This window comes from Taudactylus pleione, unplaced genomic scaffold (genome assembly GCF_031769625.1).
Source record: "Taudactylus pleione unplaced genomic scaffold, aTauple2 ptg000016l, whole genome shotgun sequence".
NCBI lineage: Eukaryota > Metazoa > Chordata > Amphibia > Anura > Myobatrachidae > Taudactylus > Taudactylus pleione.
Window position 1 is genome coordinate 3792500 of NW_028284418.1, and position 19940 is coordinate 3812439.

A 19940-nucleotide genomic window follows, 5' to 3' on the forward strand; every position below is an offset into this window, starting at 1 on the left:
AGGATATTGCAGCAGGACTGAAATGAGCCAAAATTACAAGCACCTGATGAAAGACTAAACATGTTATGCCAACTAATAAATTTTCATTTAGAAAGACCATATACAGTATCATGTAGAGCAAACGAAATGTATAAATCTATAACATGAGTGAACAATAGTGATATTATCTCTGTAAGGCAATTTGTTATAAAGAATGCCACTTGCACTAGGTAGACAAAAGTGATTGGATATCCACGCACAAGCAAAATGCATACCGTGCATACCATTGCACACAAGTTCCAAAGGGCCACTAATGTTGTGGTTTTGACAAGAACACTTCGTAGGGAGGCCCAGGCACTTGCAGTTCTATGGAAACAATGAATGTTTTTAACAGGAAGACAATGCCACCTGTCATGTGTCCAGGGTGACACTGGACTGGTATACAGAGAATTTGGAAACTCGGATGGGCTGGCCAGCTCAGAGTCCAGATCTTAACCCCAATGAAAACCTCTGGGACGAAATGGAGCGATGGGTGTGCTCTAGGCAGACTCGACCTTCTTCAGTGTCACAGTCGGTGAACTTAAGGCGGAATGGCAAAACATACCACCTGCTGTTGTCCAGGAACTTGTGGACAGTTTGCCAAGAAGGGTGTCTACAGTAATCACTGCACATGGTGGACCTACAAAGTACTGACGTCAATAACATCTCGTTGATCTATTTGCTGTCAGTGTCCTATCACTTTTGTCTACATAGTGCAGAAATTTATTATTTTATTATGTGATATGGTAAAACAATACAGAAAGGGAAAAAGGGACCTTGACATTGTTCTACTATAAATACTTGTGGTGCCTATATCTTTCTGGTGCAATTTAAAGCTTCCTATTGCGTTACTGATGTTTATACATGGCATTTCTATTTTCTTTTCATTGTCAAAACTAAAGCCAAGAAGTAAGGCTGAGAACAAGCAGAGAGCGGAATAAAAGGAATGAGAAATGCAGAAGGGAGACTGACTGCACGGAACCAATTTTTACTCCTGAACACCTGGTTTGCCCAGAAATAAGAAAGTACCAGTTAAATGCATATTGTATCCAATACAGTATTGTAACTTTACCCTGTTCATTATTATTTATTTTTCCAAAACATATTTTCTTCTTTACACGAGTTGTGCCATGAAAGTGAAATACATTGATCATTATTAATCTGACATCCCACTGCAACCCTGTTAAAAAAGTCAAACATTACCTCACTGCTGCATTACAGATAGCTGGACCTCCTGACACATTTTAGGGCAGATATAGGTAAAACGCAATACACATGAGAATGCAATGATATAAGTTAGGAATCGGTATGAAATACTGACGTAGGAGTTGCCGGCTGTCAGTACAGTGACATCCAGATGGTTGGAATCCCGACAGGGGAATGTTGAGTACTGTTTACCCCAGGGGCGGACTGGTCTGGGGGGCAGGGTGCCGTCTACCCCACTACAATTGTGCAGCACTAGGTAGAGTTTTTTCCGGTCCAGTCATCAGACGAGTACCGATGACTGGACTGTAGAATGATCCTTCCTTCCTCCTCCTCCACACAGCCGCCGGCGCCACTGCGGAGGAACTACTGTGGTCTCACGAGATGATGACATCACCATCACGTGAGTCTATCTACAAGTTCCTGGACTGGGAGGGGATAGCAGCGCTGGAAGCTACCTAGAATCTGGGTGGGCTGAGTCAAAGACAGTGACATGATGGCCTCCCCATGTAAGTGTGACCAGGGCCTTGCATGCCAAAGTGGGGCTGAGAGGTAAACTGCAGCTATATATATATATATATATATATATATACAATTTCCCAAAAATCCGGCACTCGGTCGTGCTAATGCAGCTGAGTGTGCTCGTGTGATTTATAACATATAGTCATTAAGGTCCCGAACAAATCAAGTCCCAACACGGCACTACTAGTACAATATTCTGTATTAATGGTTGTTAATACACATCAATGCTTACATAAAATCTTCAGCATAATGAATAATGCATCCACAGCATGGTGTGCAACGTGACGTTTCGGGATCGAAAGACCCCGTCCTCAGGCTGCTGTGGTCTGTACGTTACAAATAGCTATTTATGTAAGCATTGATGTGTATTAACAACCATTAATACAGAATATTGTACTAGTAGTGCCGTGTTGGGACTTGATTTGTTCGGGACCTTAATGACTATATATATATATATATATATATATATATGTGTGTGTGTGTACATTATATGTATATATATATATACACATGTATATATATGTATTTGTGTGTATATATATATATATATGTATGTATATAATGATATACACACACACATACATATATATATATATATATATATACACATACATACATACTGCCAGGGCCACTTGCTTGTGTTTGCCCCCCAGGCTGAAAGTTGCCAGCCAGCCCCTGGTTTACCCCCTAGCCCTAACCCTCCTTATTTGTGTACTAATACTAACACTTGCTACCCCATACCCTAACCCTTCTGGCAAGTTCCTAAACCTAACCCTCCCCCCTTAGTGCCTAACCCTAAACTCCCCGTGGCGATGCCTGAACCTGACCCTCCCGGTCTGGAGCCTAACCCTAATCTCCCCCCTCTCACAGCCTAACCCTAAATCCCCCTGGGCTGGCTATAACTAACCCCCCCTTCCTTCTCGTGGCTAATTTTTACCTTACCCCAGTCTCCTAACGATCGTTATGCCGGCTGCCGGGATTCCGAATTCGGCATCCCCAGTCCTGTCGGGATTCAGACGCCGGTGTTTTCTCGGTGATTGGGATTCAGGCGCCGGTATTTCAGCAGTTGGCATCCTGATCGTCGGGATATTAACCGGATCCCATAGGTTACTGTGTTGACCCTGCCCCGCCAGTGTATGAATCAACCAATTCACGCTGTTCATTTGTACTAAGAGGCTGCTCTGTTAGAGAAAAACCTCCCTCTCAAAATGACAACCCACAGCAAAGCAGCAGATGGATTATAGGCATAATTCAACAATACTCATGAAAGCTATATATTGCATTCACAAAATAATCCATTGTTTCTCAGATCTGCTGAAAGTCATTTGAATGTAGGTTTAAAAGCCAATATAATAAAACAATAAAAAATGATATGTATTAGCATATCTATATTATTACCAACCTGCTTCTATTGTATTCTTTTTCTGTGCAGGTGCTACCTTACCATCTATAAGAGGTCAGAGAGATAACTGTCTTTGCTCTACATCATACATAATTTGTAGGCACCAATGTTTCAGGATTGGACATGTTAATGCAGTGACTAAAATAAATACAAACCACGTTAATAACAGTGAAAAAACAACAAGGATTTAATAGTTCCCCAAGGTCTTCTGCAATCCTGTGAACGCAATAGACTTTATAAAACCCCACCATAATTATCAGTGCAGATTTTGTATTTCAGCTTTGAAACACTCTGAAACATTCAAGGTTTTTTAAAAGAACTCTCTTAAATAGCACAATATTAAGCCTATAATATATATAGAATTCTCAACTTACAGTTAAGGAAGGAAGACTTGAGGTAATACAAAATGACAGTTTTAATGAAGTACAACTCAGCCCATAGAACTCATCCTGATCATATATTTTACATGACAATGGTGTAGTCACAGTGCCGGAAAGCCTGTAACTCATTAAAGCACTAAATTACTTATGAGGTGCTCATGATCCCGTAAAAACCTGAATTTCAGGATATATGTATACATGAGCAAATTTTCTGTAATCTTCCGGTTTTCAAGTAAGCTTGGCCTATTAGGACGGCAGTAACCCAACACAGACACAGCACAATTGAAAGTTCTCAAAGACATCCGCTGCCAAACAGGACCAGTAACACAGTATGGATTAGTGTACCAATGACCCATCTGGTATGGAGAATGGTGGATGTCACGGATATTTGTAACTGCTTAGCCAACTTTAATGGGTTTAGATGTCAGTACAATGCTCAGAAGGCAACTCTGTCTTCCTGCCTTCTATTCCAGCAGAGAATGCTATTCATTGTTGCAAAATTGTCATCTTCTTCCTGTTCTTTTGCAAGTTCAATGAACACCTGTAAATACAAGAACATGTGTTGGCTGGAAGACAAGGTAAGGAATGAATCACAAGTGTGTAGGAAACGTAAAAGTACAAACAAAACATATTTGTTCGTAAAATGAATAAAGGCACAATGTTCCTCAGCGATGTCATTGCTTATTCATGCATATGTGCTCTCTCACAAATATTGGTTTGGGCCATAAAATGGCTGCACCCGCTGTGTAGGCGTTTTGCATGCTTTGACACAAGACTGTAATGAAGTGTGGTGGATCCTACTGAACAAAAATGTCCACTTGACAACCTTATTTAAAGTCATGTAATTATGGAGCTAAAACATAAATGTTTACATTGAATTAACCTATGACACATTGGGAAACGCCTCTGTAAAGAATAACCGAATTATGACACACTAGTGACCCTCCCCAGCTTCGCACGGGAGCAATTTTGAATTTACGGTGATAGTATTTTTTTAACCGACATCTTAGAAGATTGTCTTGTACACAACATTAGTCATATTTCCTCCTGACGTCAACACAAAAAGATTTAGTTTAAACATGACACGCAAAAGGGCCACGCAAAGTTGTCCATAAGAAAAACAGTCTCCATTTAGGTCAATTAAACACACAAACAGACAAACCCAACTTCTGCGCACCAGGGCAACAGGGCAAAACATCATCTCTGACTTCGGATATCAGTGACTTGCGGTGGACTAGTCCGGACCCATCATCCACCGTTTAATTGTATTTTGCTTGGGGGTTGGTGATCTCCCCTTTGACATTTCCCCTTTCGCAGCCTCTTGTGCGCAGTTGTCCACCATAATCTTTTTGTTTTTGCATATACATTTAGGTCAACTCCAGCCATATTAAGTGACTGTCCCTGTGCTTTATTTATTGTGATGCCAAAGCAGACTCTTACCAGGAATTGAAAATAAAGAATAATTTTTTCACATAAATGAAATAGGAACGGTAAAAAAAAGGGAAAACTGAAATTTTGTATCAGTAAACAGGGATAACATCAATTTTTCTGGTGAAACCGGATAATACGTATCAGTCTCTACATTGTATAAAATAAAGTCCATCGTTGTGATATATCTTTAGGCAGCGTAAGCCAAGAAAGCGCTCGGACGTCCGTTTTTTCATGGACTTGCTTCACTAAAATCATCACTGCTCAGCTCCCTTTTGTCATACATTAATGTCTCATACACCTAAACCTTCCCCGACAAATGCTCTATAGAAAAGTGAAAACGGCATCAAACTCCGTCCAGTGGTTCTCAAGATTAGCCTGAACACACAGACAGACTCCTACCAGGGAGTTTATTTTATACTGTGTACAGATGAGGAAATAAAGAATGACTTGATGAATCAGCATATAAACGGGTGTATTTTAACAAAAAATATGGCACATACAATTTTTATATAAATGTAAAAGGATACACCTGCATTAAAAATATATTCTTTTCCTACAACATGTAAGTACATAATATTTCCAGTTGTATTATCCCCATCACATGTAAGTACTGCATCTGCTATTGAATGTAAAATTTCTCTGCCTTTGTTGATAGATTTGCAAAAAAACCCCCAAAACACCTAATTTACAAACCACACAAAATTGCGACTACACACACAGTGGGCTTTAAATCTGCACAAATGCATCTATTTATCTGCATGACAACGTGCATGTCTGCTTCACATCACACTGTTAACGACAATGCACAGGAAACAGGAAGAAACGTGGCGTGTACTCCACTAAGTCTCATTGCCTTTTTCCCGTACGTACATAAGTGGGAGCATTTCTGTGCCTAGCCAGCGCTTGGCGAGAAATAGGAATGATCCACTCATCTCCTACCATAAGAAGGCATAAGGTCTCTCCAAGCTGTAGCAGCTGCCAAATCCATGCACTTACTCACAAAAGGGTGTTTATCAGCAAAAATAGGTGCTTGATGCCACAAAACAGAACTTACACAGTGCTTATAGACTTTTCAAAAAAGTATGGCATCTGTCATCATGGTAGCTTTATCCTCACCCTTCTTATTAAAATAAGCTGTAAAGTATTATATGAACAAAGCTTACCATCACATACACAATGTCGCCAAAGCCTCACTACAGCGCAACATGATTCTCTCTCACTGCAAGTCTTCCAGGGAGATACCGAAACCCTTTTTCTACCATGAGTCATGTATTATTACCCAACTGGGTACAAAATACATTCTCACTACACACAAATGGGATGATACATAGCACAGATTATGTACAATTTGCTGAGCATACTCAGAAGAGCAGCCACAGGCTGAGGCAGATTTGTGTGATTCGGGACCTTACCCCTGCTTGTGCCTTGATAAGAGAGATGGGAAGGGGAGGACTAGCATAAGCAGAGTAGTAAGGGCATGTTTGTGCAATTACTAACAGGTGCCCAATAGCATAGAGACATATAATTTACAGGCGTACAAGAGCAACACACAATGGTGGTAACGGTCACCAGGACTAGTGAATCTCTTCTTAGTGAATGTGAATGCACTACTGATAAGTGTTTTCTTTCATTCTTGTGCATATTTTGTATTTATGTGCGAGTTTTAAGACATTTTTATACATTTATTGTTCAAGCACAAGGGTAAGATTTGCTGTATTAGAAAGGTTTTTTAAGTGTTATTGAAGCCTAATAGTAATACTGAACACATATTTTACAAGCCAAATAAATGGAAACATGAGTGTAAGTGTATCTGTAGCTGACAACTACCTGGTGTAAATTAGAGACATATGCTACTGGTGCCGACCTTCACAAAACTAGCATAGACCTGCTATTGTGGCTTTTCTAGTGAGAGCATTTTACAACTATGACTTGGGGCTCAACTACGCCCTGCTCTGCAACAGGTCCAAGGAGCTAATAATACAAACAGGTAGACAAGTTGCAGAGCGCTGTCTGCAGATAGGACCCATCATAGGGGGATACTACCCACACATTTCTGCTGGTACTGCTGGTCCACAAATATAAAAACAAAGTGGAATCTACTCAATGTTACCTGTTCAAGTGTTGGCTGGGAGAAGCTGTACTCTTCAATAGTAAAAGACCGTTTCACTGCAAATATAAAAAATACATTAATAATTTCATGTACAGTATATTGGAGTAGATGTATGTGTCATAAATATCTTCTTTTTTAACAATTACACAAGGAGTACTAAATTATTTAGTGATACAGCACGTTATAAAATACAGTTGAAGGTCTTATACTTGGAAAACAGAGGTTCTAGAATGTTGAGAAACCAGCAGAAAGGAAACAATTTCTACTTTCAATAATAATGACATGCATATATTTATTCCTGCAGTTTTCCGTCAGGAGGGAAATTATTGGGAAACGTAAATGTCATCTTTTTAATGCAATTTAGTGTATTGTGTCTTAAAGTACAGACAAACCCCTTATCTGGTAAATACAAAGTATTCCGGAAAATAGATCTCATATTTGTACACATTTTCGAGAGGTCTTGTTCATTCTTCAGGTCTGGCAATGCTGCATCAAAGTGCTTCATCATGTAAGAGTTTTACAATAAAATATTTGAAAAGCTGTTACTGTACCTTGCTCCAGAGTACAGAATGCCTGTGAGAGGGACCGCACATCCTCTTTAGGTACTTTGTATGACATCAGTGACGCAAAGCTGAAAAATGGAGGTACAGACAATTCACATCTCTTCTGGCTGTGACTCATATTACAGGATTCATTATTATTACTGTTAGTATCATTTATATATATGCAAATCACTTGTTTGTAATAGATTCATGAATACTACATATGTGTTTGGGATTAAAAATAAGACTTTATATTATGTTAAATCCTTTTCTTTGAGTCCTTTGAGGACACTGGAAACGCTGGGGTGTAGAGTGCTGCAGAAGCTTGAACACCTCTAAATGCTGGAAGGCTGCTGGAAAGCTCAGTATTTTTCTAACAAATCGCTGAGGGAAGTCACAGGATTACAGAGAAAGTCCTATATTAGGTGCAAAAGTTATGCCTCCAAAATATGTATTTTCCCTTACATCCAGGTCTACATAGACTGTATCTGTGTGATCATGCCCTCACTGAATGCTGGTTAGAAGAGAATGCTCCGTAACAACCCAGTTTAGCCTCTAATGCTGCCCATCCACTAGGTGGCTAAACGTAGCGATTCCGACCATCGTTATAGCTCAATCGCTTGGCAATCGCCCACGAATTGAGCAGGAAAATTTTAAAAACGACCAGCGATGTGTGTGCCCGCTGGGCGTTTTTAACATCTATCTGACGACAAACATCAGGTTGCCATGTTCGGGGTTGATTAATCTGCATACACTGAACGTCTGAACGTTCAGTGTATGCACTTCACCCCTAGGGGGACGACGGCACGATTATGATGTCGTAATCGTACCGTCGTCCTCGCATCTAGTAGTGGATGGGCAGCATTAAGCCGTAACTGTAGATGTGAGCCGCTCTGTGTTCCCTACACTTGCTTGTGTTTTCTGAGCAGTGTGAAGTCAGGTACATATGAGAAAAACCTGCCTCTACATCTGCACTTCTCTTGGGAGTTGGTGCTGAGTATGATTCTACTCTCTGTCCTTTAGCCATGCATAGTCAAGCCAATCGCGAATAGGATGTTGAAGAGTACAGGATGTGTTTAAAGAACAATGGCCCTCATTCAGAGGCGGTCGCAAGAAGCGACCGCTCGTTCTGAATGAGGGCGGCCGCTTCTTTTTTTTAAGTGCGGCCTCCTGGTTGCTAGCTAAGCTGTGGGTTACCACCCACAGCTTAGCGACCGACCAGGGTGATGGTCGCGATGGTCAAGACCATCGGGGCTTGCGACGAGACCCTAAGGTTGGGTCTCGGCAACCGCAAGCCCCAGGGAGCTTCCTGCTCTGATCGAGCAGGAAACTCCCCACTGACATCACTGCTGATGTCAGTGCGGCCGCCCACAAAACGGCAAGCGTTCCGTTTGCGAAACCACCCCCCAGCCCCGCCTACAAAACGGGCCGAGCTGTCGATCAACATCGACAGCCGGCCCTTTTGTAGTGAGCTCCGGAGCGAGAGTTTCTCTCTCGCTCCGGGGCTTGCGCACGCGCAGTGCGGCCGCTGCGTGTGCGCAGGGCCTAACCATCGAGCCGGTTGCGAGCGCTTAGCGCTTGCGACCGACTCTGAATGAGGTCCAATATCTGGAATTTAAAGCACCTTTATTTCTAAGGGCTTGTACAGTACAAACTAAAAAATACTTAAGCACTGAGGCAATTCTACGTTTTTGCATAAAAGTATAGACTAAAGCATACCTCCCCTTATTGTCAGGATAGAAGTCGTGAATCTGTGTGTGACAAAGGCAAACACACTCAAAAAAGGGGTGTGGCCTCATGATGGCCCCGTTTCATCACTCTGGGGGTGTGCCCAGCACGCCTGGAAATGCTGGGCTGCCCCCAGGCTCTCACTTCACTGTGAACAGATACGTAAAGCAAGAGCAGGAGTGAGAATTGAACACTGTGGCTTGCGGGTCGGCCGACGGGACAGTCCCAGAAAAGCGGGACTATTGAGAGGTACGGCTAAAGAGATGACAATGTATTCAACTCTCAAAGCTTATTGGATGTTTTAGGAGTATTATTCTAATATTAATGCCTAGAACTGTTGGCAGCCCTAATTCCAGTCACTTTAGTGTGAGGCACATCCTTTACAGATCTCCCCGCAAGCCTAATAACCAGCCTCCTTCACAATACCTAATATATGTGTGCCTTATAACTGCTACCTTCACAATATTAGCTGTCCCTGTGTATCTCACAGCAGCCCCTTCTTAATATTAGCAGGTTGTGGGACCGATTCTAAACTGGGAGCTAATAAAAAAAGAAAGTAACTTTGTATCTGGAACAAACCATGATTCAATCTAGGGGTGCAAATATGTTTAGTATTTTTGCATGCAGGGTAATTACTGGCTGCTTTTGCATGTAGCCCACAAAAGCTGGACAGATTTATTTTGATACTGCAATTTAGATTTGAGTTTGGACACTTTCCTCTCAAATCTAAATCTCTTTGCACCATCACCAGAAGTGCAACATGGTTTGTCTAGGTGCAAAGTTACTTGCTCTTTTTTGCTTTGCTCCCAACTCAGAATCAGCCCCTGTGTCACATAGCACCACCTCACAATAGTATGGCACACACCAGTATACAACACCCTAGCACCTGTAACTATGTGCGTCACAGCAGTCTACACAATATTCGCCATCTCTGTGTTCCTCAGAGCATTTGCGTCACTGTGCGTCTAATGGAAGTTGTTTCTCTTATTACCTTAAAGCAGCAGTTAGTATGGGAGTATAATCACACCCTTTAAAACTATAAAAAGCTGAAAAGCACCTGTCCCAGCATCGGACCAATAGTAAATTCCTCTGGTGCATTGGTGTCCGCTGCCACAACCCCTGGCAAGATAGATGCATCAATTACTTGGGGCCTCCGAAATAGTAATAATGAATAGGCCCCAAGTGTTACTATTATGTTATTTATTGAAAAATAGAAGATAATACTGGCTTACAAAACACTACTCCTCAACTTCAAGGGATGTAGTCAGTTTACCGCCGCACGGGATGCCGGCGGTCTAGTTCCCGGCGCTGGAATACCGACCCGTGAGCAGAACACCGGTGCTGGAATCCCGACATCAGTTGAGATGTCGACTCCGGAATCCCGGCAGCCCGAATGTAAGTATAGTGGGCCGAGTTAACTTGTAGCCGCGCAATTAGGTTTAGGGGGGGGGGGGGGTTAGGGTTAGACTGCGGGCGGGGAGAGATTAGGGTTAGGCTGTGGGTAGGGGGGTCTAGGTACTACCGGGAGGGAGGTGGGGTGTAAGGGTTAGGCACTAAGGGGGGAGGGTTAGGTTTAGGCTCTAATGGGGAGGGTTAGGGCTCAAGGGAGAGAGGGTTAAGATGCAAGAAGGGAGGGTTAGGGTTAGGGGGTGGAGGGGGAAGGGTTAGGATACTTACTAAGCCCCAGACGGGATTCTCAGCATCGGGATGCTGCTGTCTGTCTTTTGACAGCCGGCATCCCGACTGCTGGTCTCCCATACCCAACCCTTTTCTAAGTGTGTTTTTCATAAAAAGGTTCAAATAATTTTAAACATATAATAAGAAAACTAAAATATAAAAGTAAAATGTTATGATAGTAATGCAATATATTATAAACTGAAACTGTATTTTATAATAGCAATGATACCTGAAAATGGCATTGTTGGCCAATAATGCCCTGGCTGGATTAAGTTCTTTCAGGTTAGCATGAAGCCATAATCTCCTCCAGGCATGGCATTATTGGCTTGTAATTCTTGTTCAGGGATTACTACCTGAATATACTTCAACCTTTAACTGCATAACCAGTGAATTATTTGTAGTATTAATACAGAAACAGAGAATAAGTGTTGTATAGAAATACCTTTCCTGGCGGCAAGCATTAGGGAAGGGCTTTAGAATCTCCATGTGAATAAGCTCCATCTGCTGGATCCCAGCGTCTGCATCAAGCTTTAACTCGAGGGAATAATGCCGACCAAACTTACTCTTCAAGTGTTGAACTGACCCAATATATCTGTATGGAAACAAAGGCACAATTCATCTAGGTACTGTATCTTTCATTCACAAAGCTGGGTGGGTGGGGAGGAAATGCTGTATGTATGTATATTGCTGACCATGCATGGACTGGGCAGAGATGGTGGTGGCATAGTGTAGGCTGCCTAGGAGCATAAAAAATTGGAATCCAGACATGTTTTGTAAAAAGATGTGTTTCCTGTACTCCAAAACTACAGCGACAAACGGTTAATGTTTCTTTTAAGAGTTATTAAATCTCTGTTCTTGGATATTGATACAATGTCACGGAATTGGTATGTAATGCCAGTGACTGATTAGCCGCCGGATGAAATACTGATGCCAGAAGCCTGAACGCTCTACCTCTAGGGTAAGTACCCTAACCCTCCCCCTGTAACCCTCCCTTAGTGGTTTAGGGTAATTGTCGTGTTGCGCGGAAAAATAGCTGCTCAATTAAATTCTAGTGTCATAAATTAATGTTAAAAACGAGCGCTTGGACATGTACTGTGTGTAAATATAAATAAATAAATTAACCACGATTTACTTAAAATATTGAATAAATAGTAAAAATCTCCTGTACCCACTCGGTGTTTATAGCTCTTTTTGTGACAGAGTGGTGTGGAGTAGAATGTCTCAAAGGTACCTTTGAGACATTCTACTCCACACCTCCCTTAGTGGTGCCTACTAACCCTAACCCCCCCCCCCCGTTGCCTAACCCTTCCCTCACCTTAAGCCTCCTGGGGAGGTTCCTAACCCTAACCTCCCCCCGGTGGTGCTTAAGCCTTACCCCCCCTTCACTAGCCTAACCCTACCCGGGGAGGGGGGGGGGGTGGTGCCTAACCTTAATCTCCCCCGGGGATCCCTAAACCTAACTCTACCCCCCCGTGGCTAACACCTAACATAGCCCAGTTACCTTCATTCGGCATGGCGGCTGTCGGGATCTCGGCGTCGGGCTAAAGATAGGCGTCGGTATTTAGACGCCTATCTTTAATCCCAAGTCGGGCTTTCCGCGTCTGGATTCTGGCGGCCGGCATTCTGGACTCCGGTAAGTTAACTACATCCCCAATGTCAGGATATAGATAATGTACATATTATTTCAGACTAGAATTTGGCATATACCAGACATTTTTAAAATCAGTTACCGGTTAAAGATTGTTTCACCTCTCAAAATAATGCATAAAATATAATACTTTTTTTTTTTTCAAATTTTCTTTATTCATCAGAGCATAGAAAGATAACATAACATATTTTAAACCGAAAGTATATATAACATACATTCAAGCATACAATAATATAATTTGTATACATAGATTTTTCTTCACTTCACTTCACTGGGCGTGATCCGCTGGGTCCCCCCCTCCCCATCCAAACAAAACATCCGATATCAACCCGGAGTGTTAAAAACAATTGGAGGGTCATTAAGCAATGTACGAGTCTCATACCATGAGGTATATCTAAAACAATGAAAGATTTGCTGTTTAATAGATGTAGATAACGAGTCAATAAATCCCTCCCATAATTGGAAAAAGGAAGTTGTTTTGACCTCTTTTTGTAGGGTGGATTCTAACCAATCCATCCGAAAAACATGAAATAGTTTATCCTTAAATAGTAAAATCGATGGAGGTAATGGATTAATCCACATCTGGAGAATACTTTTACGGGCCACTGCAGAGATTATCATCAACAATTTCTTACTTTCAGATGGAGCTTGAACATTAGATGGTAAAATGCCTAGTATTGCCCATTCCGCCGATAGAGGTAAATAATTAACTAGGCAAGAAGAGGCATATCTATTAATTGATGCCCAAAATTGTCGTATTAATGGAAATTCCCACATACAGTGAACAAAATTTGCTTCCTCAGCCCCACATTTAGGGCAATTGCTAGTGTCAGACGCTCCCATCACAAACCTACGATGAGGGGAAATATATCCATTGTGGTAAATATTATAAAACATCTCCCTATAAATACTTGCTGAGAGTATAGATTGAGAGTAGGAGAGTGAATTCAATATTTTAGCCATAGACAGATGAGGAAATATTTTTGACCAAGAAGAGAGGCCTGTGGTTATTTTTTCATGGTCCATTGGAGGATGAAGAATTTTATAATGTAGGGATATCGTCCCTCCTCCCCCCATAGGACGGGTTAATAGAAGGTCTAGCGAATTAGACCAATCTAGAGGTGAGAACACTCTGATTACCGAATTTACATAATGTTGAGCTTGATGGACCGCCCAGGAATGAGATTGGGGTAAGTTATATTTAGTGAGAACCTCAGCTAACCGCAACAACCTGCAAATCTCAGTGTCAACCAGTGCACGAATCCATTGAATCCCCCCCCGTTCCCAAGATACAAAAGGCACCGTAGCAGCCCCATCTTGAAATTCGTGATTAAGTAATAGCGGGAGAAATAAATAATGACGACTATTGAGATTTCTCTGTTTTCGTGTAAACTGCCATACTCGCCAAGCTGAAATTAAGAGGGGATTACGATTAACTTCATCTGGTAATTCCTCTTTATGAAGATGTAAGAGCGCTATTAAATGGCATTGAGGAATAAAGGATTGGTCTAAAGCCGAATCCGTATAATGATCCGTTTTATGTAGCCAATCTCTGATATATCTCCATATCCCAGCATGGCTATAAAGTTTAAGGTTGGGTAAGTTTACTCCCCCATTATTTCTGGATTGTTGAAGCTTCAATAGTCCTATGCGGGGGCGACTGGACTTCCATATGAATGTTCTGAAACTTTTATATATTAACTTCTCATCTGTCACAGTCAATAAAATAGGTAACATTTGTAAAGGAAATAATAATTTAGGGAAAGAAATCATCTTCAGCAGATGAATTCTACCAAGGTAGGATAATAAGAGATGTTTCCATTTAGATAATTCTCCAATCACTTTATCAATTAGGGGTCTCATATTAAGGTCATATAAATCCTCAATATATCTAGGTAATTCAATTCCTAAGTATTTTAGGGATCTTTTAGCCCAAATAATAGGGTAAGAGTCTCCCCAAACCGGTTTCACTTTGCGGCCCAAATATAATGCCTCTGATTTATCAGGGTTAATTTTAAAACCTGATATTTTAGCATATAGTGCCATTTTGTCTAGAATTTTAGGTAAGGTGAACTCTGGATTTGATATATATAACAGTAGATCATCTGCAAATGCCTGGAGCTTCAGTTCTTGGGTACCTATCTTAATTCCTTGAAACTCAGTCCAAGATTGTAATAATCGCAATAGTGGGTCTAAGGCTATGTTAAAGAGTAACGGCGACATTGGGCAGCCTTGTCTGGTACCCCTAGTCATAATTATCGGGGAACCACTCACTCCATTAACAATAAGAGTAGTTGATGGAGATTCATATAAAAATCCAACAAAATTGGAGAATGGGAGTCCAAAATCTCTCTTCTCAAATATTTTGTACAGATGAGTCCAGGAGACAGAGTCGAACGCTTTCTCCGCGTCCAAACTTAAAAGCATGGTCGGGGGGGAATCTCCTACCTCAGAATGCGATATTATAGCTGCCAAAGCTCTTCTAATTCCTTTAACGGAAAATCTACCTTGAGTAAATCCGAGTTGGTGATTAGTGAGAATTTGAGGTAAAAGAAGCTGAAGGCGATTTGCCATTATTTTCGTCAAAATTTTAAAGTCTTGATTGAGAAGTGTTATTGGTCTGTAGGAGGTGACCAATTCTGGATCACGGGAGGGTTTAGGTAAAACAATAGTATGTGCCTTATTGAAATTCGGGTATTGAAAAATATGATACTTTTAATCTATAATTTTGAATATTTATTGACATGGTACCAGCATACACTACAGAGCTTTACAATTGGGAATTGACACTGTAATAAAACACCACCATATATATCTTTATTTTATATCAAACCATATGTTAATTACAATAAAACAAGTTGCACGTGGGAGCGAATTTGATCCAGTGGGAGCATTCTGAAAAAAAGGGATGAATAAGGATGCGAGGAGGCCGATCTTGGGCACAGCGGAGGGCTTGAGTTGAGAGATAACTTTAGACAATTGAAGAGATATGTGTAGGTGCAGTTTTGCTATTGGCTGTTTAGGTTTGCAAAAATATTTTAGATTGTATTTGGTTCAGGCCAACAAGGCAGCAGCAGAAGAATTTGGAGTTAGGAAAAATAGACAAGCCTCTGCATATAAAATAGATTGTAGAGGTGGAAGTCTGTTTAGAGGAAAACCAGTAAGAAGGGAATTACAATTGTCAATATGAGAGAATGCATGAATGTGTGTTAAATATGTGGCATTTACTAAAAGGATTTCTATGTAACAAAATTTGGAGATTGGATATTAGGAATAAAATACAGATCTGATCCATAGATAGAGAGAGCTTGAGTGGTAGAGTTTATGGCCACATCAGGTAGATAGCATCTGAAGGGGAGGTTATTAGCTCAGTTATTGAAAAACTGAATTTAAGGTGGTCAGAGGACATCAAAGATGAAATGCAGAAAGACATTCAGTAACAGGCAAAACCAAATGGTGAAAGATAAATATATTTGGGAATCATCTACATAGAGGTGATAATGAGAAACTTGTTAGCTTTTCAAGAGAAGTGGTATAAAGTGAGAAGAGCAAACTCAGTATTGCGTTACTCCGACTGAAAGAGAAGTGGTATAAACAGAGAAGAGCAGACTCAGTATTGCGGTACTCTGACTGAAAGAGAAGTGGTATAAAGTGAGAAGAGCAGACTCAGTATTGTGTACTCCGACTAAAAGAGAAGTGGTATAAACTGAGAGGAGCAGATTCAGTATTGCGGTACTCCTACTAAAAGAGAAGTGGTATAAACTAGGGATGTGCAGGCTCGGATAGGTTCGAGTTTGCACGTTGAGTTCGGATTTTTCCCCCCTCCAAAAAAACGGAACTCGGAAAGAGGCAAAACGTCATCTTGCATGGACGAACATCATCATTCCTGGACTTCTGTCCAGGAATGATGATGTTCGTCCATGCAAGATGACGTTTTGCCTCTTTCCGAGTTCCGTTTTTTTGGAGGGAAAAATCCGAACTCAACTCGAACCTATCCGAGCCTGCACATCCCTAGTATAAACTGAGAAGAGCAGATCCAGTATTACGGTACTCTGACTGAAAGAGAAGTGGTATAAATTGAGAAGAGCAGACTCAGTATTGCGGTACTCCAACTGAAAGAGAAGTGGTATAAACAGAAAAGAGCAAACTCAGTATTGCGGTACTCCAACTGAAAGAGAAGTGGTATAAAGTGAGAAGAGCAGATCCAGTATTGCGGTACTCCGACTGAAAGAGAAGTGGTATAAACTGAGAGGAGCAGATCCAGTATTGCGGTACTCCAACTGAAAGAGAAGTGGTATAAACAGAAAAGAGCAGACTCAGTATTGAGGTACTCCGACTGAAAGAGAAGTGGTATAAACAGAAAAGAGCAGACTCAGTATTGTGGTACTCCGACTGAAAGAGAAGTGGTATAAACAGAAAAGGGCAAACTCAGTATTGTGGTACTCCAACTGACAGAGAAGTGGTATAAAGTAAGAGGAGCAGACTCAGTATTGCGGTACTCCGACTGAAAGAGAAGTGATATAAAGTGAGAAGAGCAGACTTAGTATTGTGTACTCCGACTGAAAGAGAAGTGGTATAAACTGAGAGGAGCAGATCCAGTATTGCGGTTCTCTGACTGAAAGAGAAGTGGTATAAACTGAGAAGAGCAGACTCAGTATTGCGGTACTCCGACTGAAAGAGAAGTGGTATACACAGAAAAGAGCAGACTCAGTATTGTGGTACTCCGACTGAAAGAGAAGTGGTATAAAGTGAAAAGAGCAGATCTAGTATTGCGGTATGCCGACTAAAAGAGAAGTGGTATAAACTGAGAGGAGCAGATCCAGTATTGCGGTACTCCGACTGAAAGAGAAGTGGTATAAACTGAGAAGAGCAGATCCAGTATTGTGGTACTCCGACTGAAAGAGAAGTGGTATAAACTGAGAAGAGCAGATCCAGTATTGCGGTTCTCCGACTGAAAGAGAAGTGGTATAAACTGAGAAGAGCAGGCTCAGTATTGCGGTACTCCGACTGAAAGAGAAGTGGTATAAACTGAGAGGAGTAGATCCAGTATTGTGGTACTCCGACTGAAAGAGAAGTGGTATAAACTGAGAAGAGCAGACTCAGTATTGCGGTACTCCGACTGAAAGAGAAGTGGTATACACAGAAAAGAGCAGACTCAGTATTGTGGTACTCCGACTGAAAGAGAAGTGGTATAAACTGAGAAGAGCAGATCCAGTATTGCGGTACTCCGACTGAAAGAGAAGTGGTATAAACTAGGGATGTGCAGGCTCGGTTCTACTCGGTTCCGTTCGGTTCTTTTTACCGGATCTTATTGGGTTTCAGCTGTCACGAGTTTTGGATAGCCAATAAGATTCGGTAAAAAGAACCGAACGGAACCGAGTAGAACCGAGCCTGCACATCCCTAGTATAAACTGAGAAGAGCAGGCTCAGTATTGCGGTACTCCGACTGAAAAAGAAGTGGTATAAACTGAGAGGAGTAGATCCAGTATTGTGGTACTCCGACTGAAAGAGAAGTGGTATAAACTGAGAGGAGTAGATCCAGTATTGTGGTACTCCGACTGAAAGAGAAGTGGTATAAACTGAGAAGAGCAGACTCAGTATTGCAGTACTCCGACTGAAAGAGAAGTGGATGTACAGTAGATCCTGGGAAATAAACACTGCAGGATTTGTTTGAGAAGAGAGTGGTGAATAGTTAGAATTAGAATTGGATAGTGGTAATGAGATTTAGCACTGATCAAATTGTTCAGCATCAGTGCAGTCTTTGTAGAGAATTCATACATATGCTTTTTATTCACTACCAACAATGTATTTGGTGCTTATGAACTGTAATGCTAAATAGTGACACTTTTGGAAAAAGTACTTAAGAAATGTGTTTTAATAGTAACAGTACCTTGTTTTTGAAACTGTTAAAGTTCTAGTAAATATTTCTTGTTTTCCCTTCCGGTGCAGAGAACCGTACCACACCAACACAGGGTAAGTATAGCAGGGCGTGGACAGACCAAGACTGGTCCAACTGCTAGTTGTTAAATATACAGGTGGGGGTAGAGGTAACTCTAAATGCAGATTCTACAACATTACTCTCACTGTACTATATACTTAAGACCGGTAAAATGCTATGCTCTGATAAAAAGTAAACTTTAAAATGTGTCTACTCATTGAAACTATACAATTCAAGGCCTAGTCCGCCAACACTGAAATAAGTTCTGTGCTGTCCACTAGGCTTATAACAAAGTATTGGAAACCACCTACCTCAGCTGCCCGGATACCATAATTGCGACACGATCGCAGACAGCTTCTGCCTCCTCCATGAAATGCGTGGTTAGCACAGCGGCTTGTTCCTTGCCTTTGAATGTGGAACGCATTAATCCCCTAGAAACAAAATAAAGAATAAATAATATTTATGACAATAATAGTAATACACTTATAACATAATTATAAATTACATATACTCACTACATATATAAATATTCCAAAAAGTAGCAGAGTGCAACTCACCAGGATCCTTTTTTATAAAGTAGAAACATTTGTAAACTGAAGTAATTGTGTCTAATTAACACAGTGTTGGCTAACCTTGACACTCCAGCTGTTGTGGAACTATATATCCCAGCATGCCCTGCCACAGTTTTAGCATGCCCTAAACTGTAGCAGTGCATGCTGGGTTATGTAGTTCCATAACAGCTGGAGTGTCAAGGCTAGCCAACACTGAATTAACAAGTTTAGTAGTTATTGTTCTGCTTCCCACTAACCCCATTAGTTTTACTTTTTAAGTTTGTACATCTGTGGTTATTGTAAGTTTGAAAATGATCAACATTTCTAAAAAGCAGGCATCATGGAATAAGCCACACCAATGGCAAATTAGTGTGGGAGGATACAGAAAAGCATAGCTTTAACATGGATAATAGCACAGCATGCACAACTAGCTACTTACCACATGTGCTGTTTAGCCTTAGAATCCATCCCGGTGGAGGGTTCATCCAGTAGTACAATTTCAGGATTACCCAGCATGCTTAACGCAAAACACAGCTAGGGTAAACAGAAAGTATATAAACTACAATGATACAGTGATGCCTGCAGATCCCTACCTAATGCTGGAGCTTAAATAGAAGAATCACCTTTCTCTGGATTCCTGCTGAGAGCTTCTTGGCTGGTTTTTGGATGTGTTCTTTCAGGTCCAGAGAGTCTACTATTCTGCAAGTAATCCAATGGCAATTTATTAAAGCAGATCTGATTACATTATAACAAATTATTGTAAAATTCTATATCTGAGGTAACTACACGT

At 41.1% G+C, this 19940-nt stretch overlaps 1 protein-coding gene across 1 annotated transcript in view; it reads right to left on the reverse strand.

Moving 5' to 3' along the window:
- Nucleotides 1-3542: 3542 nt before the first annotated feature.
- ABCA5 (ATP binding cassette subfamily A member 5) overlaps nt 3543-19940 on the reverse strand; it is a 242453-nt gene continuing 226055 nt past the window's right edge. The window contains exons 33-39 of the mRNA XM_088474514.1: nt 19774-19849; nt 19590-19684; nt 18911-19030; nt 11456-11605; nt 7618-7697; nt 7067-7122; nt 3543-4066 (exon numbers count right to left, since the gene is read on the reverse strand). Coding sequence (XP_088330640.1) covers nt 3962-4066; nt 7067-7122; nt 7618-7697; nt 11456-11605; nt 18911-19030; nt 19590-19684; nt 19774-19849 — 682 coding nt within the window. The 3' untranslated portion in view covers nt 3543-3961. The remainder of the gene's footprint in view (nt 4067-7066; nt 7123-7617; nt 7698-11455; nt 11606-18910; nt 19031-19589; nt 19685-19773; nt 19850-19940) is intronic.